Here is a 22,437-nt window from a genome sequence, read left to right on the forward strand (position 1 = left end):
GTGGATGACTAAAAATGTTTGAAAGATAATTATCATAGATATGGGCTTCCATACTCCATGTCATATGAGATGTGTTTACCATTTCACCTTGATTATTAAGACAATAATAAACAATATTAAGTTAATAATTTTCTATTATAAGCACAAGACAACCACTTTATGGAAGAAATCTCGCACGCATGAACTTTTGATCGGCTGTCGTTATAGCCCAAATGAGAAAACCATCGATTTAAAAGGGAAAACAAGCCTTTTTTTTAATGGTAAATCGATGCACTGAACTCTGTGAAATCCAGCCAATCATATTTGCCGTTCTTTAAAAAATACCCAATCACAAGCAAGGGTGCTGCTAAAGTAACAAAATATAATTTTTGAATTACCAATCCAGTTATTTGACAAGATTAAGCCAATCACTTGAGCCAATCATAAGCGTGAGGGTTTTACCCTAGATTTGTAACAGTACTGGATGCAATGCCTTCATGAATTTCATCGTTTCATCCATTGACATATATTGTGAGATCTGCGTCGAGATGTTGTCACTTACTCAAGGCTCATGGCGGCTCCGTGTACAGTGTCGTAAGGCGTGAGAGGGCACAACATACAGTGATGTAACTTGGCTGACAGTATTGTAATATATCTCAACATAGTTTGAGGCATCCGGAGAAGACCTGGTAGTTTATGCTATAGCAAGTTCATCATGTTTCGCCGGACGAAGACGGTGCTCGAGAAACTTCGACATGTCCGGTAAATTAGCTAGCATTTGCCCACCTAGCATTATCGTGCTATTATGCGTCTCAACAAAACCACGGTGACAGTGAATTCTGGTTCAGTGGTAATATGGCATAAAGGTTTTAAATTGAAAACCGCTTGCTCGACCGGCAAATTTGAATCGACATTTTATAGCATTCATTTATTGTGTGTGAAAATAGATGAAGTATTTAAAATGGCAACGATAGAATAAATACATTAACAACTTTGGGGTCTGAAATTGTTTTAGATAAGATAATGAAAAGTAAAATTTCGAATCTTTCCTGAATGCAACACAAGACTGGAATGGGGTCAAAATGATTTTAGACTCCCCATTAGACAACGCCAAGTTTGATCATTCTAAAGGGAAATTTTCAAGCGCCATTGTTTTACCAGGTTTTTGGACCATATTTTATTTAGTGTGTGGAAATGTTAGAAACCATTCTCCTTAACTTAGTTTAAAGGGCCAGCATCTATGCCGGAGACAGAGGGGGACTGCAGTAGCAGTCGAGAAGGCTCTTCAATACACAGCAGGTCAACAAATCCATGGATTTACTGTTAAGGAGGTACAACATTTTTTTGTCTATTTCACATTTAATATGCGGAAAAAGCACACCTTACTAAATCTAAAGTTAGACAATTAATTAAATAACAGTTAACATTACTAAATCAATATTGCCTGTAGGTTGTAGCGGTCCCCGACTTGTTCCTCACCGCCATCAAGTTGACACACGACAGAACGGGAGCTCAGTACCTGCACGCTGCCAGAGATGATCCTAACAACCTCTTCAGCGTGCAGTTCCGGACCACCCCCATGGACAGTACGGGGGTCCCACACATCCTGGAGCACACGGTACTGTGCGGCTCCCAGAAGTATCCATGTAGAGATCCTTTCTTCAAGATGCTCAACAGGTCACTATCCACCTTCATGAATGCCTTCACAGGTTAGTATTGGAGCAGTAATGAACGGGTTTGGTAATTATTCAATTTCTTTGATCAGGGTTTCCTCTTAATTCAGATTAAGATGTTATACATTTGCAGTGCGAAAGTTAGTACAAGTCAATACAGATTTATTATCGCAATGATCATTTAGCCTATCAATTAATTAGGTTCATATTGGTGAGAAATGTTGCCCTGACCCCCATTCACCCAATCTGTTTGGTCTTTGGTCTTACTAATATCCCGTCCCCAGCAAAAAGTGTACAACCGTCCCTACCACTATTGAGACCAAACCTACACCCTTGTAATGGACCCATTTCAAGGAGTAAGGGGAAATTCTAACTGCTGTACTGTAAAGTGTTTTACTAGTTTCGGTGGGAAGATGAATAGTTTTTGTTTGTTGTTGTTCGTGAACTACATTTCCACACAAACGCACATCGAGGTACCATTTAGCTTAGCTCAGTTTAGGAGAGGTATGACAGCCATTTTTTGAGTGTCCCAGAGCTCACGAAACTTGAAATAAAGCGCATTTATCAAGGTTTCGTCAGCCGTGATTGCGTATATCCGTCCGCCGAAACAGCCTGATAGCACAGATATAAGTAAGACTGCCCTTCTGCTGTCGGATGCGTTGTTGACGGTAGTGCGGCGGCCTCTCGGCGCAAATTAATTCAAACTTGCCATTCTGTCCAAGACGGCCGTCCACCGCTCACTTTTGCCGAAAAGTCCGATCCAAAATACAGTAGTGCCCCAGATGGGGGAAGAAGGAGAGGAGTCGGTACTGGCTTCCCGACTGTATTGTGGCAACAATAACAAAGAAAAAAAATAACCGCGGGCTGCCGCGACATCTCATCCGTTCTTCTTCTCGCTTCCTTCTACATCATAGCTTGTCTCTTAAGGTGGCTGTACTTACTTACGGACCATACAATACACAATGAATAGGATGCCGCTGAACCCCTTCACACTAGGCTGCTGCTACTTTGAAACTTCTTTAAAAAAATAAAACATCTTTTTTGCAAGGCGTGGCTGATTTTATTTTGGTGTGGCGGTGCGCCACAATGTTTTATCTGTAGGGGAAACCCTGTTGATTCATTTCAATGTTATACTCGCGATTCATACTCAACTTCGATTTTTTTTAATGGTTTATTTCTGTAAAATACACAAGAAATTAGCACAACATATCAATGACACAGTTTGTTTTCTGCTTCTCAACAGCCAGCGACTACACCATGTATCCATTTTCCACTCAGAACGCAAAAGACTTCCAAAATCTTCTGTCTGTCTATCTTGACGCGGTGTTCTTCCCGTGCTTGCGGGAGCAAGACTTCTGGTAAGTGTTCAAGCTTCATAGATGTGATTTTTTCTCTGTCTAGTCGCTTCAAAAACTCAAACTTTCTAGGCAGGAGGGCTGGAGGCTAGAGAACGAAGACCCCACCAATGCCAGCTCACCCCTGGTCTTCAAAGGTGTTGTCTTTAATGAGATGAAAGGAGCCTTCGTGAGTCCAGTTCCTGTTTTTCGTTTTGTTCCACATGAAATCAAAATGTCCTGACTCGAGACCCCTCTGTTTTCTTATCGCAGTCGGACAATGAGAGCGTGTATGCTCAGCACCTCCAAAACAAACTTTATCCTGACCACACGTACTCGGTAGTATCCGGTGGCGAGCCACTGGCCATTCCCGACCTCACGTGGGAGCAGCTCAAACAGTTCCACGCCACGCACTACCACCCCAGCAATGCCAGGTAGGCTAGCTGGCTGTTTCACCTTCAATACTACGATGTTGAAATATTGCACCTTTGCATAATTTGCGGGCTTTAGAAGTTGTCAAATGCTACTGATCCATTTTGTGGCTCTCCATTTGCATCTCCAATCTTTTGCCCAATTTGCCCTCATGACTGTGGCCATGTTCGTCAGGTTCTTCACATATGGAGACCTGCCTCTGGAGCAGCACCTGAAGCAGATTGACCAGGAGGCGCTGTCTAAATTTCAACGCATTCACCCCAACACCCAGGTCCCATCTCAGCCGCACTGGACCAGCCCCGTAAGCTTGACTGAAAACAGTGCTTCCCCCAGAATTGGTTTAGTTATGTTTTTTTGTGTGCTTTGCGTTGCAAGCAAAAATTCTAATCATTTCAAAAGTGAACGTATTGCAGGCAGTGAAGACAGCAATTGATAGCTGCAAATTAACACTATTCCCAGGTGTAGTTTCAAAGGAGACAAAAAACAAGAAAATTACACATTTTCTTATTTTAAACAAGCACATAGCATCCCCAGTCACAACACTAGTTAGCTTAGCATCATGCTAACAAGTCAAAACACCTTTGAAGGAAGAGCATCATGTTGCAGTATCATAACTCATGGTTATTCATACTCTTAAGCAGGGGTGTCCAAACTTTTTGCAAAGGGGGCCAGATTTAGTGTGGTAAAAATTTGGGGGGCCGACCTTAGCTTACGTCCTTTACGTAGAACGATATATTTAAGCAAATTTTAGCAAGGCATTCTGTGTGTCACATTTTCTTTATTATTATTTTTTATTAATAATTTCAACGGTCTCTCAACTACCCTTTGTGGCGTTCTCCTTCGACTTTCGGGCTCTTGCGAAATACTGCTGCTGTAAAATTAAACTAGCTTCAAGTTGCTTCAATTTCTCGCTACGCATCTTCCCTGTAATCTTGTTGTACACGTCAGCGTGTCTTGTTTGGTAATATCGCCTCACGTTGAACTCTTTAAAAACAGCGACTGTCTCTTTGTAAATGAGGCAGACACAGTTGTTGCATATTTTAGTGAAGAAATAGTCCAATTTCCACCTATCCTTGACGGTCGGCCATCGCAGTCAACTTTCTTTTTTTGTTGTTGTTGTTGATTGTCGCCATTTTAGAAAATTGGGAGTAAAGGGTCACACGGGGTAATGTTGCTTAGAGTGCCGCTGCCTTTTAGTGGGTAAAGGAGGAGCAGCATTTAAGGTGTAAGCTACTTCATATGCTGGTAGCAGTACTGCTGACCATTTTATTAAGTCTGTGTGCGGGCCAGACGTTATTGATTTTATGACAGAGGCTGGGGGCCGGATGAAATTTGATCACGGGCCATATTTGGCCCCCGGGCCGGACTTTGGACATGTCTGCTCTTAAGCATACAGTATATTCTTTATCCTCTCCAAATAACAACCAATGAGTGCTCCATGACATGACCAAGTATGTATTATGATAACTCCAGATGGCCAAGTTAAGACTTGAGATGCAAGTAAGTACGGCTGCAACTAACGAGTATTTTTTATAATTGATTAATCGGATGTTTAATTAGACGATTAATTGGATAAATGTCACTTCAATTACCTTCATAATTTAACTCGAAGTTTTAGGCATGTTGTAAATAGCAATGAAGACAAAATGGATGACTATTTCTTTCAATGATAATATTTTATTAAAGCTTCCTGACTTAATTGTAGTCTACAACTGTTTTTAGTATATTATGTACTTAAAAACAGTTGTAGACTACAGTTAAGTCAGTAACTTATTCAAGTTTTTAATAAAGGTCTTGAGTATAAAACATTTAGAATTTCTCAGTCCACAAATCGGACAAAAGTCCTGCTCAAATAAAAAAAAGTGGTGCTAACTGAAATTTTTTTTTCTTGTGGGGAAAGCGCTAATATAAATTGTGTCAATGACTCATTTATTTTCTTTATACGAACTAAACAACAAAATCGAATAAGGAAGAGACGGACTGTAATGAATTTGTTTTAGATTAATCGATTAACTTGAGTAATTCGATTAGAAAAAAGTTTTGAATTAAATTTTGCTGGCAAAACGGCATGGAAAATGAATGAATGAATGAATGCTTTTGAGTATTCGTTGAAATAAAGTGGCATTGTAATGGTTTGCTTTCAAAGTGTTTGCATTTGGTTATATTAATTTGGGTGGATACACTGCCCTCTTGTGGCAACAGTGAAAATGACATAACTCGTTTTATATGGCTGAATTCAGCTGCTCCCTGTTCGGAACAACATAAGCTAAGTTTTTTTCTTTCATTCATTGGTTTTCTGAGCTGCTTATCCCCACGAGGTTCGCGCGGGTGCTGGAGCCTATCCCAACTAACTATGGGCAGAAGGCATTCGTAATTTAGTTTATAGGTATATTTAGCCGTTTTTTTGTTTGTTTTTTTCACAAAAGCATTGTAAAAAAAAAAAGTTGGCATTTTTATAGCACTTAAGCTAGCGGACTTTTGCTATGTTAGAGAATTGTTCTTTTTTTGTACTTAGAATTTATTTATTTTTGATACCGTATGAGGCTCAGCTCAGGTATTTAAATTTTTTTTGATGTTCCTTATCTGATTACTCGATTATTCGAGCTAACTAGTTCATTGGTTAATGGACTACTAAAATAATTGATAGCTGCAGCCGTAATTTGTTTTCATTATCAAACAGTTGTTGATGAATACAAGCGAAATCAAATTTCAAAGCACACTCTCTTGTATGACAATTTGAATGCGAGTTTGTGTTGAAAGGAGACTCGAAGCTGTTATACCAATTGGTTTATGTGTGCGGTTTCTTGATAAAAAGAAAGGAGACAACTTTACTATTTAACAATAACTCAAGTGCTAATATGCTTCCCCAGAACACAATACAAAGGGACACTTAGGACACTAATTAGCATAATCGCTAACTAGATTAGCGCTCCGTGCCAAGTAGTGACGTCTCACCAACAAAGAATACAAAAAATACGATTGGCTTCGTATACTCACCTCTGACGAGGGCTCAATGGATCTAACACCTCAAAAGACAACCTAGCTCTTTACACTTAATATTATTGATTCAGCAAACCAACAGCTGCAGTTGCAGCAGTGAACTCTCTCTCTTGCTCTAATTACTGGCGCGTGTGCGCAGCCTCACATTACACACAAACAAGGACCCAAACGATTAAATCGATTATCAAATTAGTTGGCAACTAATTTATTAAACAATTTTAATCCATTTAATTTTATTGTTTGCGGCTTTACAAGTAGGACTTGTGTTTCAAGTCAACACTGTAATCTCTTGTTATAATTAATGTAAATAACAACATTAAAGTTCTTTCTTGTGGCCTTCAGAGAGAAGAGCGAGTGACGTGCAGTCCAGATGTCATGGCTCCCGACGCCTCTCGACAGAACACGCTGTGTATCAGCTACCTGCTAGGAGAGTAAGAATGTTCATTGTACATCATAAGCTGTGAGAAAATTGTGCATTTTTATTTTTGGTGTGAGTTCATATATTTTCAATCAAAATCCATTTGAGTTCGAAAACGCTTTATTGCTATTTTAAGTTTGTTTTCTGTTTATTGCGTTAACTTACAGAACTGTACATTAATGCGAAACTCTGCCCCCTTTTTCTCTTCCACAGCATCACCGACACCTTTGAAGCCTTCAACCTTAACCTACTGTCTTCTCTGATGACCTCCGGTCCAAACGCGCCCTTCTACAAAGCACTCATCGAACCCAAAATCGGATCGGACTTCTCCTCGGTGGTCGGGTGAGACCAGTCGGATGAGATGAAGGAAGTTTTGAGTCAGGGTTGAATTTTCCGTGCAACAATGACTGTGTTGTCCACGCAGATATGACGGCAGCACTAAGGAGGCGTCGTTCAGTGTCGGCTTGCAGGGGATGGCTGAGGAGGACGAGCAGAAAGTCAAGAACATCATTCATCAAACCATCGACGATATCATTCAGTAAGTGGGAACTGTCTTTGGATATTGCGGTGGGGGTCAGAGGCACGGATCTTTCCGAATAAACATATTTCTCCTCTTCAATCAGGACTGGCTTTGAGGACGAGAGAATTGAAGCACTCCTGCACAAGATCGAGATCCAAATGAAGCACCAATCAACCAACTTTGGTCTTGCTTTGGCCTCGGTGAGCCCACGCTCAATACATTTAAAAGACCTTGGCTTTTTGGTTGACTTGAACCCCGGTTGTGTAGTACATTGCGTCCTCGTGGAACCACGATGGCGACCCGGTGGAGCTTCTACAGATTAACGACAACGTACTGAAGTTCAGACAAGCCATGAAGGAGAACCCGCGTTTCCTCCAGGACAAAGTCCAACACTATTTTAGGGTATGTTTGGGGGGTGTTGGGGATTGAAAGTTAGCTTGCGTGATTTACAGTAGAATTGCAGTGAAAATATATTAAATACAATTTTAACTCATTGGCTGCTATTGTTGGCGATAGGAAGTAATGATAGTGTAAGACCAGCTGGGGCTATAAGATTGAGCCCTGTGGAATGCCTTTGACATGCTCATTCACGGCAATGGACGTACAATCAGTTTTGACTGACTTTTTCACCTTATTCATCTTCTGTTTGTCCAACCAGGATAACACTCACCGACTCACCCTCTCCATGGGTCCTGACAACTCCTACATGGACAAACGGGCCTCGGCCGAGGAGCAGAAGCTACAGGAGAAGATCAGCGCTCTGTCCGACAGTGACAGGAAGGACATTTTTGATAAAGGTGCGTATAATCACAAGTGGCTTGGTCATTTGGCACAAATAAAACTTAATGATGTGAGCTTGTGCTTGTGATATGTTTAGTTATTGGCTCATGAAACATGACTATGACCTCTGTCTGTGTCTTCCTTGCTCAGGTCTTCAGCTGCTGGATGCTCAAAGTAAAAGCCAGGATGCTTCGTGTCTGCCCGCCCTCAAAGTGTCCGACATCGCTCCCACAATACCGTTCACTCCTTTGCAGATGACTCAAGCAGGTACCACAAAACATATATAGAAATGCCTTGGTGAGCCAGGATTTTGAAGAAAAAAAACAATAAAAGATAACATTTTCCATCGTGCCAATGTATCATTTTGCTGCTTGTCAACCTTAACTAATTCACTGTCACTGACAGTTATAGACATCAAAACTATTTTAAATGGAAAGGCTGGCATTGAGTTTCACTGCCATTCGATCTCACCTAGCACACGCGGTCAAAATGGATTGGACGTCTATAACCATCAAAGGCAGCCAATAATTTAATAGCATCTTTTTCTCCCTTAAATTTTTGACGTGGCTCAGTGGTAGTGAAGTCGTTCCCCAACCCAGATGTTGTGGGTTCAATTCTCCCCCCTGATGAACTCGTCTAAGTATCCTTGAGCAAGATACTGAACCCCATGTTGCTCCTGGTGCTGCATCACCAGTAGGTGGAAGAGGAGACAGTGTAAAGGGCTTTGAGGGCCTTAAAAGGTGGAAAGGTGACACACCCATTCTTTTCGGGTGTGTCGTGTTGAGCCGCTTCTGGGACGCGTCTAAAACGCGGCAGCACTGCGACTGGTGTGCATTGGCTGATTGACTTACACGCCTGCGTTTCACTGCATTCTCGCGGCGGCCACGTTGTCGCGCCGTTGACCTTTCTGGGTTATACTGTCCTACCGTGTTGGTCCTCATATATAATAGAAAAGACGGAGTAAATATACTATACACAAAGAAACTGTTGCCCAATCGACTCACAGCCTCGAAAAGTAAGCATTACATCACGTCAGAAACTCGTTCGGTACGCCTCCATTCCGAACCGAGTAGTACGTACCGAAACAAATACATATATCGTTACACCCTTGCTACATACTGACCTTTTGTTGCTGCGATTCAGCCCCCTTTCTCTTGGTAGCAGTTGCTGCTGTTGTAGCCTCAAACTCTTGGTGTTCGTTCACGTTTCGTCTTCAAATGTTTTATCAGGTTCGACGTATTGAAACTGGCGGATTTAACCACACCTCACCAAACTTTCAGGCCGCAAATCTTGCAGGCAGCCATTGATTGTAATCGACGGGATGTCTATGCTGAAATCTTCCCAGATTGCCGCCATTTCTCCTGGTTTGTTTTTCTTCCATATGAAAAAGATGCCCCTGCATTAGTGAAGAGCGGCTATAGACCCTACTCACCTACGTCACAAAATGGGCGTGTCGCTGTTTCCGGCCGCCATACTGTACCTCTTTTTCAGACCTATTCTCATTGTTTTCAATTAGTCGAGCAAGTTATAGAGCAATTCATGGAAGCCCCGGTGTTATCTGACGCTGTAAACTCATTGGATCCGTTGCATAAAAGGCGTTAAGTGGAAAAGCTTCAATTTATCCATTCGCCAGATCCGTATTTGATGCCTAAATCGATGTTTTTCGACCCGCTGGCTTCGCCTGACATCTGATATCCTGATATTTACAACTATCTTGTCCACACAAAATCAGCCTATTCTCACGAAAGTTTGAAAAACTTCAAGAGCTTGGAGGCTTATAAATGCTACGTTGCTGGTTGGGTGAAACACGTCCTCGTACACGAAAATTCGGCAGGAATCTTGTGCTCGGAAGGTGAGTTACGAAATTTTCAATTCAAAATCTTTTGTTCTTGCTAAAATCCACTGTCAAGTCTAATGTATTTCATGTCATTTGTCAATGGAGCTAGGGCTTTTAATGTTTATATGGTTTAGCGATAGCACTCACTACATACATACGTGTATGTTGTCGGCGATTAGCCTAGCAATGATCTTAATTGTGGTTGTCAGCCCAAAACCCTCTAAATATATATTAAATGCATCTTACCAGATATAAAATGACTACTACGTAATCTGTGGTAGTCGTTTGGAGCCCAGTTTTCTCGTCGAATTGCAGCAGTCAATCGCGGCCTCCTCTTCGGGTCTCTCGGAATACGGTAAAAATTCAAGTCTCTCCGTCTATCTTCTCTGTTTTTGCAACCGACCGCCACACACGACTTCACCATTTTGAGTATTAATGTTGACGAGCAGTAAAACGTGCAATAATAGGAGGAATTTACAAAGCGCTAATGCATTTCTATGACGAGTATCCGGACATCATGGCGCGGGGGCGTGGCTGTGACGTCACGTGAGTAGGGTCTATTGGCCCGCTTTCATTGGTCTGGAGCAGGCCAATAGCGATAGCTGTTTGGCATGCAAAGTGATAACGTGTCACCACACAAAAGAGAGTGTAGTGAGCGTCAGGAGAAAAAAAAGGCTGTGGTCAAGTATTGTAATACTGGGCCGGTAAATGGTATCAACGCCCTCTTTGTTGGTACTCACCGATACCACCATTTGGGGCCGGATCGACCCCCCTGCCGATACTGGTATCAGTGAATCTTTAATTCCTAGTAATGTATTCTTGTAAATAAGTTTATTTTTTATGCGCAGGCGGCGTTGCGCTCCAGCTGTGCGAACAGCCCACTAACGGCTTGGTGTACTTTCGGGCCATGTGCAGCCTCAACACTCTACCCGAGGACCTGAAGGTCTATGTGCCGCTCTTCTGCAGCGTCATCACCAAGTAAGCTTCACACATAATTGATGTATGTAGTGAGCCCGGTCGGAGAAGTCTGAGATTTTTTTTGTATATCAGCAAATTTTTGTCGGGCAAGACATACTCTAGATCAGGGGTTTAAAGTGATCCTCTAACTTAAATACATGTAGGCTCTAATAAACCACAATTGTTCTCTTGTACTAAAATATGTTGTTAGAAACACATAAAATGTTAAATCAATGGCAATATTTTATAATCTTTAGTCCATATTTTGACCGTTAGTTGGCGCCATGGTTTGCGGGCTCGCTGTGATGACGTAATTGGTATCTTTCAGAATGTGTAGCGTGTTCAACAATTGCTTATTGATGCCTAAACCCGCGAAGTAAAATGCCACGATGTGCTGCTTTTGGATGCAATTTCCAGTCAAATGGAAACAAGGGGAGTGGAGTGAGTGGTCAAGGTGGAATTATTATTTTTACTGAATAGATATGCATAAGTGGAAGCTTCTCCCCCCATCCTACCCACCACGCGTTACAACTGGCGCCCGAACATTTTTCCTGGATCCTCAGTCAAGTAAGGGATAGGTCTATTTTCTGGATCCGACGGTCCCACCGCGTCTGCAATATTGGTTTCGGATCTGTCCATTTTTTTGATTCGTCGGTCCCAAACAGCAGCTTTTCGGATCAGTCTATTTTGTGGAATCGACGGCCTGACGCGGCTGCGACATTGCCATGGGATCGGTCTAATTCCTGGATCTCCGAGTGAGTAAAAAACGCGGATTTGGATTACTATTGCTATCTTTTTTGTTGACTATTCTTCGTGGGAGTTTTCCCCAAATCATACTAAACAATTAAAGCACTATGGCACGCTACAGTGACAACAGTGACTCTGACGTGGACCTCACAACAATGTTGGGAGTTCGTCAGGGAACGCGTGTTTGCGTACTGCTGAGCTTCTGAGTGAAGAGGTCAAGGTGGAAATATTATTTTTTGTGAATAAATGTGCATAGTGGAAGCTTCTCCCCTTTTTGGTACTTTTATACACATATCCTAGCTACCACGCGTTACAATGTACAAGACATGGATTACACAAGGTGTGCTCTTTGGCCTGTACTGTATGTAAAGCACACGACAGCTCTGGATGCTAACAATCTACATAATTATATTGGGATAAGTTTGAAAACGCAATATGCTTACCTTGATTATCTGCTAATAAAACCGGACAGCATACACTCTCGCTCCCAAACGGACTTCCCAACAGGACTCTCTTGCATCACCAGTTTTGCCCAACTTTTGTCTTATCAGGTATTTGCTGCACGCATTTTTCCCCGAAGCTCGTCTTGTGAACGACCGACAGTGCTGTCCTGCTCTTCACTTTTCAGATCTGGTTCAAATAGGAAGGGTAGAACTGACGACATGTTGGGAAAGCTAACGAGTAACAAGCTGGAATTTCGGCACGCAATGCGACGTAACAGGACTGACGACCTATCACTTTAAATAATTTTACAAACTTTATTAAAACAAAAACATTAAGAGGGGTTTTAATATCAAATTATTATAACTCATACTAACATTTATGTTTTAAGAATTACTTGTCTTAAAAATAGAGGATCCCTTTAAAACTCATTTTTGTCCCGGGTCACGTTATGTGTCCCTCGTTGGGAAAGCGGTTGAAAATATGCTAGTAATAGCGCAACTTTTTTTAAGAGTGAAAATTTGCAATTTTGGTATTTGAGCAAAAAACTTTATATTTAGAAAAACATTTTCAAAAAAAATTATATTGGGGAAAAAAAACACGTGTTTTTGTCTTGATAACAAATATTCGTTGAAATGTCAAGCTATTTCAGATCTAATTTTTTTTAAGTGTGAACTAGAAAAACATTTTTGAAATGATTGTTTTGGGTAATAAAATTGTCATACCCAAAATGATAGAACGTTTTTCATGAAAAATTTTTGCTGAATTTTTCTTTAAGGAATCATTGACTTTTTCCCCATCATTTTTTAAAATCGAGACAAAAAAAGGCTCTTACCAACCCCCAAATCTGTCCTTTTATTTTAAGCCGACATTTAAGGCGAAGCTCTTAGGCAAGTGCAATGTTGATTTTCTTTCATTTTTTTCGTACACGTTCGTGTTTAGGATGGGCTGTGGTTCTATGGACTACCGTCAGCAGGCTCAGCAAATGGAGCTGAGAACCGGAGACATGTCCGTGTCCCCCCAAATCATTCCCGACTGCATCCACATGGACACTTTTGAACAGGTTAGATTGGCTTCAGTGGTCCGGCGCAGAGTTAGACAAGACCGTGACGTCACATTTCCTCTGCCAGGGTGTCTTTCTGTCCTCCTCTTGCTTGGAGAGGAACCTCCCCGACATGTTCCGGCTATGGGGGGACATCTTCAACAATCCCCATTTTGATGACCAGGAACGTTTACGGGTTCTAGTGATGATGTCGGCTCAGGAGCTCGCCAACGGAATCTCCTACTCTGGTCACATGTACGCCATGACGCGAGCAGGTCAACACTTGACGCCTGCCGGAGAGCTCCAGGAGACCTTTGATGGGATGGACCAGGTAGCGGAGAAGAATTGGCTTTGATCTCCCACCGCCATATGAGTTTTGCGGCACTGATTTTGTGCGATTCTTGTTTGTGTTAAGGTGAAGTTCATGAAGAGGATAGCGGAGATGTCAGACCTCACCCCTGTCATCCGCATGCTTCCCAGGATAAAGAAGCACCTCCTCAACCCAAACAACATGAGGTGACACTCGACATTTTCACTGTTTACTCAATGAAACGTCTGACACCGATACGTTAACTATACGATGATGCTTTTTGGATGTTGGTGCAGGTGCGCCATCAACACCACGCCTCATCAGATGTCCCAGTCGGTGGACCATTTGGAGACCTTCATGAAAGACGTGGCCGGCAACAGGAAGCTGTTCAAAGCTGTGCGGCCAAATGTTACTGAGGTATACAGTGGGAGTGATGGACTGCCGGTGATTGCGATTGACGTTCAATCCATTTAGACTGTGGAGCTGGCAGTGTCATTGGCAGCTAATGAGTTAAATGAATGGAAGACTGATTACCGTAATTTCCCAAATACAACGCCCACTTTTTTCCCCCCAAATCAACTTGTAAAATCATGGTGCGCATTATACACGGGTACAGGGACGGAGACAGAAATATAAATATATTATATATAGAGGCGTGCGAAATTTCCGATTCTTAGATTATTCGCGATTCGGCCGTGGAAGATTCGAGAACGATTCACAAATATCCGATTATTGAATTGTATCAGGTAAAGCTGAAGTAAAACACAGTCATCACTAGAGGTGTGCAAAATTTCCGATTCTTAGATTATTCGCGATTCGGCCGTGGAAGATTTGAGAACGATTCACAAACATCCAAATTCCGATTATTGAAATATGCCAAGTAAAGCGGAAGTACAACACACTCAGCGCGCCGCACGGGCTTCGGGACGGAACGGAGCGGGAGTAGCTAAACATTATGCTTCTCATTAACCGGCCCCTCGGGTAATGCCAACGCTCAACTCACGGCTCTAGCTCAACTCATGCCACGAGATAAAAAAACACAACAACATACCTGACTGCTGCCGAAAAGCTGCTACAAGTACAGCTAAGCTACATAATGTTACGGTAGATATCATTTATATAGGACTAGATGGATTGTAGACTCGGTAGCGGTAGCAGCACATCTGCAAAAAGCTAGATGCGGGCGTTAGTAAACGGCCGCCATCTTAAAGCAGTAAACTTCCCTGCAATGCTGTTGTAGCGAACCTTCCAAGCAAACCTAATTAACTTTTTATCTAAAATACTCCTAAATCGGTAAAATATTGACTTGAATCTATCTTTAAAATAGTTTTAAAACTTTCACATGTCAAAAGTAGACAAAAGGGAAATTATGGAATAACGGGAGCAATTTTAACAACTTTAACGGTTGATTCACAACATTAAATTAATTGAATGTAGTTTAAAGCTGCTGATACAGAATGGGGACTGGAGTTTTTTTATTTAATGTTATTTTTGTATATTTGTATACTGCTATAGGTTAACTTGATACTGAAATAGTAGTTTGGTTTAGCCTGGGAGTATTTTTGAACAATTTTGGAACTAATGTACAATATTTATTTAAAAAAAAAAAAAAAAAAAAGGAGGGGGGTGCATCAATAATCGTTTTATAATCGAATTGGAGCCTCTGAATCGTAATCGTAATCGAATCGTTAGGTGCCCAAAGATTCCCAGCTCTAGTCATCACGGTCTTTGGGACGCAATGAGGAACGGACCGAGAGTAAATATCATGTTCAACTCATGCCGCTAGATAAAAAAAAACACTCATACCTGACTGCGGCCGACAGCCACTACAAACAACGCCCGGTTGCTAGTTGCTACAAACATACGGCTACATTAGATATCATATATGTAGAACTAGATGCAAAATGACAGACGACGTTGGTGTTAGAACATGTATTATTGACAAGAGATATGAAATGACAGACTTTCCGGTGTAAGTAAACAGCCGCCATCTTAAAGCAGTAGACCTCTCCAGAAGGCTCTGTTGTAGCGAACCTAATTAACTTTTTAGCTAAAATACTCCTAAATCGGCAGAATATTGTGTTGAATCTATCTTTAAATGATGAAATAGTTTTAAAACTTTGACAAAAGTAGGCAGAAGGGAAATTATGGAATAACGGGAGCAATTTTAACAACTGTAACAGTTGATTCACAACATTAAATTAATTGAATGTAGTTTAAAGCTGCTGATTCAGAATGGGGACTGGAGTTTTTTATTTACTCTTTGTACATTTGTTTACTGTTATATGTTAACTTGATACTGAAATAATAGTTTGGTTTAGCTTGAGAGGATTTTTGAACAATTTTGGAACTAATGTACAAATCATGAAAAAAAAAATTTTTTTTTTTTAAAGGAGGGGGGTGCATCAATAATCATTTTATAATCAAATCGGAGCCTCTGAATCGTAATCGAGTCGTTAGGTGCCCAAAGATTCTCAGATCTAATTATATATGTATAAAAAAAACGTTTTTTTTCAATTGACACGGCCATGTTGTGTTGAAGAAACGCATGCGGTGATCCGTTGTCGACCATTACGGTACGTGACATCACCATTTTGTTTCGGTAATACTTCACTCTGATCGGTCGAATGATTTCGTCTGTGTTAAATTCTGCTTTTTTCACTCTTCATAAAGCACAGAATTTAGTTTATTGCAGCTCCGCAACTCGGACCATAACAAACATAACACAACACAGACTTCCTTTGTCCGTCAACTATACAGTTGTGGTCAAAAGTTTACATACACTTGTGAAGAACATAATGTCATGGCTCTCTTGAGTTTCCAGTTATTTCTACAATTCTGATTTTTCTCCGATAGAGTGATTGGAACAGATACTTCTTTGTCACAAAAAACATTCATGAAGTTTGGTTCTTTTATGACTTTATTATGGGTTAACAGAAAAAGTGATCAAATCTGCTGGGTCAAAAATATACACATAGCAGCGCTAATATTTGGTAACATGTCCCTTGGCCATTTTCACTTCAATTAGGCGCTTTTGGTAGCCATCCGCAAGCTTCTGGCAAGCTTCTTCGACCACTCCTCTTGACAGAATTGGTGCAGTTCAATTAAATTTGATGGCTTTCTGACATGGACTTGTTTCTTCAGCATTGTCCACAAGTTCTCAATGGGGTTTAAGTCAGGACTTTGGGAAGGCCATTTGAAAACCTTAATTCTAGCCTGATTTAGCCATTCCATTACCACTTTTGATGTGTGTTTGGGGTCATTGTCCTGTTGGAACACCCAACTGCGCCCAAGACCCAATCTTCGGGCTGATGACGTTAGGTTATCTTGAAGAATTTGAAGGTAATCCTCCTTCTTCATTATCCCATTTACTCTCTGTAAAGCACCAGTTCCATTGGCAGCAAAACAGCCCCACAGCATAATACTACCACCACCGTGCTTGACGGTAGGCATGGTGTACTTGGGGTTAAAGGCATCACCTTTTCTCCTCCAAACATATTGCTAAGCATTGTGGCCAAACAGCTCGATTTTTGTTTCGTCTGACCACAGAACTTTCCTCCAGAAGGTCTTATCTTTGACCATGTGATCAGTAGCAAACTTCAGTCGAGCCTTAAGGTGCCGCTTTTGGAGCAAGGGCTTCCTTCTTGCACGGCAGCCTCTCAGTCCATGGAGATGCAAAACACGCTTGACTGTGGACACTGACACCTGTGTTCCAGCAGCTTCTAATTCTTGGCAGATCTGCTTTTTGGTGATTCTCGGTTGAATCTTCACCCTCCTGACCACTTTTCTCTCAGCAGGAAGTGATAGCTTGTGTTTTCTTCCTGATCGTAGCAGTGACAAAACAGTGCCATGCACTTTATACTTGCAAACAATTGTTTGCACTGTTGCTCTTGGGACCTGCAGCTGCTTTGAAATGGCTCAAAGTGACTTTCCTGACTTGTTCAAGTCAATAATCACTCACAAGAAATTGCTAATTTGTGTTGCTGTATGTATATTTTTGACCCAGCAGATTTGATCACTTTTTCTGTTAACCCATAATAAAGTCATAAAAGAACCAAACTTCATGAATGTTTTTTGTGACAAAGAAGTATCTGTTCCAATCACTCTATCGGAGAAAAATCAGAGTTGTAGAAATAACTGGAAACTCAAGAGAGCCATGACAGTATGTTCTTCACAAGTGTATGTAAACTTTTGACCACAACTGTATCTTTCCCTCGGGAAACTCAAGCCCAAATAACAATAGTTCCTATTCTTACTGTCGTGTCTACAGCGATGAGCTCTCTCGGATTTCCGACTTACGTTCTCACTTTCATTTTACCGTATCAATCCATGGAGGAAATATTTATTCATCATGATGAAACAAGCAAGTTATAGAGCAGCCTTTAAAAGAAAAGTCACATCTGTTTTGTTTTCTCCTGGATTCTGGTAAATTGAAGAAGTTATCAGATCATATTATTACCGTACGTATTGTCAGTTTACGGTAATGTTATGAACTACCAATGTGCTATGCTTGTGCTGTGTTTCACCAGTCAGTAAAATGACATTTCTGTATCTGTACACGAGCTCTGTTTTCTTGTATTCTTCTATTTATTGGTGCTAAGGGAGACTACGTGATTGGATTGGGACGGCTCATCTGTATTTATTTATTTTGTAATTGAAAAAAATCCACGATGGACTGAGGGTGCGAAGTAGCGAGTGATCAGCGTACATTTTTAATGGGTGCAGAATTACCTGACCCCTATGATGACTTGTGTTTTTTCTCCGCTAGAGGCCGCTAGATGTCCTCAACGTCTCTGGAGCAAGCAAGAAGCTAGTGGCTGTAGGTTTTCTTTTTGAAATTCTCTACATTAATCCCAGTGTTTCCCCAAGAAAATTGCAAACACCTGGTGATGGGGATGCCCTACATTTTTCTGAAAATAAAAACCCAACACATAATAAAGTTAACCAATTAAATACATATATTAATATAATTATTTTTTAATTACGTATACTATTTTCCTTTTTTTTTTTTTAAATAAAACAGCATTAAAAATATAATTATAAAAATAGATTACTGTTTTTTTTTTTTTTTTAGTTTTTACCATTTTTGTACTAAAGTTGTGTTTTGTACTTGTTATTTTTAAAATAAAATACAAGATTTGCTCAAAAATTAGTATTTGGACCGACCATTTGTAGGTCTGTAAAGAATTCGATTAGCTAACAAATTTGCTTTGGCTAACAGATTGACATACAGTACATTGGAGAAAACTGACATTGACTTGAGCCATTCTAGCCTATTCTGTCATGATTAAAAACAAAAAGGTGCTGCACAAACCCTTGCGGTAACTTCGATATCAAGTAAAGGGCCATAGAATTATGTTCCGTGGGCTGCATTTGTTTTCCCGCCATATTATATCCAACACTCCACACCTTGAATTAACATTCCAACAACATTCCAACAGTCAAATGTAAATCCAAACAATTGTAGCAGACAAACAATACAGTTACAATCTATTAAAATGGCTATGCTACATGTGAATGAACACACAAACCTGATCAGATCTACTACCTTAATGTTTCTTTAGGCCTCAGCAAAACCCCCCCCAAAACATGTTAACACTTAGTTTCTCTGTTTCTATTCTACAGGAGCCAAATTTCCAGCCTTGTCACATGAAGACATTTTTCCCGCTGCCGTTCCCTGTTAACTTTGTCAGCGAGTCCATCCGCACCGTTCCTTATAGCCACCAAGACTACGCCAGGTTTAGAATTATTTTAATTTTTTTTTCTTCAAATCTCGCCAGTGTCTTTAAAGTTAACGCACCTTGCTTCATATTCCGCCAGTCTCTGCGTGTTGGCAAGAATGATGACGGCCAAGTTTCTCCACGGAGAGATCCGAGAGAAGGGCGGGGCCTACGGGGGTGGAGCCAAGATGGGTGGAGGCGGCCTCTTCTCTTTTTACTCCTACAGGTGCAAAAATTCACATCCAAATTCATCTCCTGACCCACGTAACGATTATTTTTGTATCGCCATATCGTGAGATCGTTGTCATTAGCCTTGTAGCTAATTAGCCATAGCTAATTTTGCATACTCCCTTTTTTTCTTAAAGGGATCCCAACTCTGTCCAGACGCTCTCGGCATTTAACAAAGGTGTCGACTGGGCCAAATTGGGCAAATTCAACCAGCAGGACATCGACGAAGCCAAGTTGTCCGTCTTCTCTGCCGTCGACTCACCTGTGGCACCATCGAGTAAAGGTAAGACCACCACTGAGAGTCCTTTTTTTTTTTTCATCGATGAATCGGGCTTCCTTTGTCTTGTTACCCACAACCGGACTAGGAAAACGCAAAACACCTACAAACATTTATTTGTTGTGGTTGCAGGAATGTCCCTGTTCCTACGCGGAATTACAGACGAAATGAAGCAACAACACCGTCGACGACTGTTTGACGTCACCCGACAGAACTTGCTGGATGTAGCTGACAGGTTGGAACAAGCATAATTGAATTGAATGTAAAGAATTGGATATTTTATGCCGCATATTTTGCTTTAATTCAATGAACTTTGTGTCGTATGTATTTTTAACACATCAGTCATGCTAAATTTAAAATATATTATATATACACAGTGGGGAGAACAAGTATTTGATACACTGCCAATGGGTTTTCCCATTGGCAGTGTATCAAATACTTGTTCTCCCCACTGTAGTATATATATTTAACCCTAAAGGTCCTCCGCCTTTTATTTTTTTGTATTTTGGCCGTTTTTTAAAAATACATTTTTTAAAAGTGCAAACACTGACTAAGGTCAACTGAGGTGCGTTCAAAGTCCCCTCAGAAATAAGTTTCACTCCAATTTTCATTAAAATATGGAATAAATCGCGTCCCTTGTAAGCTTTTGTTTCTGAATACAGGACGATTCCGTTCTTTAAGGGACGGTTGGCAACCCTAGTCACAACTCATGTACTGTATATGTGCAGTGGGGCAAATAAGTATTTAGTCAACCACCAATTGTGCAAGTTCTCCTACTTGAAAAGATTAGAGAGGCCTGTAATTGTCAACATGGGTATACCTCAACCATGAGAGACAGAATGTGGGGAAAAAAAACAGAAAATCACATTGTTCTATTTTTAAAGAATTAATTTCCAAATTAGAGTGGAACATAAGTATTTGGTCACCTACAAACAAGCAAGATTTCTGGCTGTCAAAGAGGTCTAACTTCTTCTAACGAGGTCTAACGAGGCTCCACTTGTTACCTGTATTAATGGCACCTGTTTTAACTCATTATCGGTATAAAAGACACCTGCCCACAACTTCATTCAGTCGCACTCCAAACTCCACTATTGCCAAGACCAAAGAGCTGTCGAAGGACACCAGAGACAAAATTTTAGACCTGCACCAGGCTGGGAAGATTGAATCTGCAACGCTTGGTGTAAAGTCAACTGTGGGAGCAATTATTAGAAAATGGAAGACATACAAGACCACAGATAATCTCCCTTGATCTGGGGCTCCATGCAAGATCTCACCCCGTGGCGTCAAAATGATAACAAGAATGGTGAGGAAAAATCCCAGAACCACACGGGGACACCTAGTGAATAACCTACAGAGAGCTGGGACCACAGTCACAAAGGCTACTATCAGTAACACAATGCGCCGCCAGGGACTCAAATCCTGCACTGCCAGACGTGTCCCCCTGCTGAAGAAAGTACACGTCCAGGCCCGTCTGCGGTTTGCTAGAGAGCATTTGGATGATCCAGAAGAAGACTGGGAGAATGTGTTATGGTCGGATGAAACCAAAGTAGAACTTTTTGGTAGAAACACAGGTTCTCGTGTTTGGAGGAGAAAGAATACTGAATTTCATCCGAAGAACACCATACCCACTGTGAAGCATGGGGGTGGAAACATCTTGCTTTGGGGCTTTTTTTCTGCAAAGGGTCCAGGACGGCTGATCTGTGTAAAGGAAAGAATGAATGGGCCCGTGTATCGAGAGATTTTGAGTGAAAATCTCCTTCCATCAGTAAGGGCATTGAAGATAGGACGTGGCTGTGTCTTTCAGCATGACAATGATCCCAAACACACAGCCAGGGCAACAAAGGATTGGCTTCGTAAGAAGCATTTCAAGGTCCTGGAGTGGCGTAGCCCGTTTCCAGATCTCAACCCCATAGAAAATCTGTGGAGGGAGTTGAAAATACGTGTTGCCCAACGACAGCCCCAAAACATCACTGCTCTAGAGAAGATCTGCATGGAGGAATGGGCCAAAATACCAGCAAGCTTGTGAAGAGTTACAAACGTTTAGCCTCAGTTATTGCCAACAAAGGGTACATAACAAAGTTTTGAGATGAACTTTTGATATTGACCAAATACTTATTTTCCACCATGATTTGCAAATAAATTCTTTAAAAATCAAACAATGTGATTTTCCGGGGTTTTTTCCCCACATTCTGTCTCTCATGGTTGAGGTTTACCCATGTTGACAATTACAAGCCTCTCTAATATTTTCAAGTGGGAGAACTTGCACAATTAGTGGTTGACTAAATACTTATTTGCCCCACTGTATAGTATTCACATGTCACGAGTATGTTTTGTTGTTGTTAGTAAAAGAAGAATAACATTTTTATGGCAATAGTAATGTACTGATTTACTGACTGTTTTTGTGTGTTGCAGGTACCTGAGCGTCGGGAACAAGACATGCGGCGTTTGCGTTTTGGGCCCAGAGAACGATGCCATCGGAAAAGATCCATCTTGGGTAGTGAAATAATGTGTGAAAACATGTACATAATTCTAGGAAAAGTCTAATAAATGTGATGCCGTACGGTCGCACAAAACTGTAAACAACAACCTTTAAATTTTAATTTTCAAAGGTGTGTTGGGTTTTTTTTACGCTGAGGTATTGGTAAAATGTGATTTATTACTGAAGGGAAAATTGGCAGAACTGGAAGAAAAAAAACATTTTTAAATGTATATTAACATTTTAAAGCAACACTAGGTAACTTT

The 22,437-nt window shown here is 41.0% G+C and overlaps 1 protein-coding gene across 1 annotated transcript; it reads left to right on the forward strand.

Moving 5' to 3' along the window:
• The first annotated feature begins 480 nt into the window (after positions 1–480).
• Positions 481–22,303, forward strand: pitrm1 (pitrilysin metallopeptidase 1). Its single transcript, XM_057858041.1, has 25 exons — positions 481–741; positions 1,202–1,310; positions 1,430–1,688; positions 2,896–3,010; positions 3,080–3,176; positions 3,260–3,420; positions 3,593–3,719; positions 6,761–6,849; positions 7,050–7,178; positions 7,261–7,374; positions 7,460–7,556; positions 7,624–7,758; positions 8,015–8,153; positions 8,287–8,403; positions 10,822–10,951; positions 13,061–13,181; positions 13,249–13,491; positions 13,576–13,676; positions 13,767–13,887; positions 18,239–18,289; positions 19,096–19,208; positions 19,291–19,416; positions 19,556–19,701; positions 19,828–19,930; positions 22,108–22,303. Exons 1-25 carry the CDS (start codon positions 695–697, stop codon positions 22,199–22,201), a joined length of 3,084 nt encoding a protein of 1,027 aa, XP_057714024.1. The 5' UTR covers positions 481–694; the 3' UTR covers positions 22,202–22,303.
• Positions 22,304–22,437: the final 134 nt, after the last annotated feature.

Source organism: Corythoichthys intestinalis, chromosome 14 (assembly GCF_030265065.1).
Source record: "Corythoichthys intestinalis isolate RoL2023-P3 chromosome 14, ASM3026506v1, whole genome shotgun sequence".
NCBI classification, from domain to species: Eukaryota; Metazoa; Chordata; class Actinopteri; order Syngnathiformes; family Syngnathidae; genus Corythoichthys; species Corythoichthys intestinalis.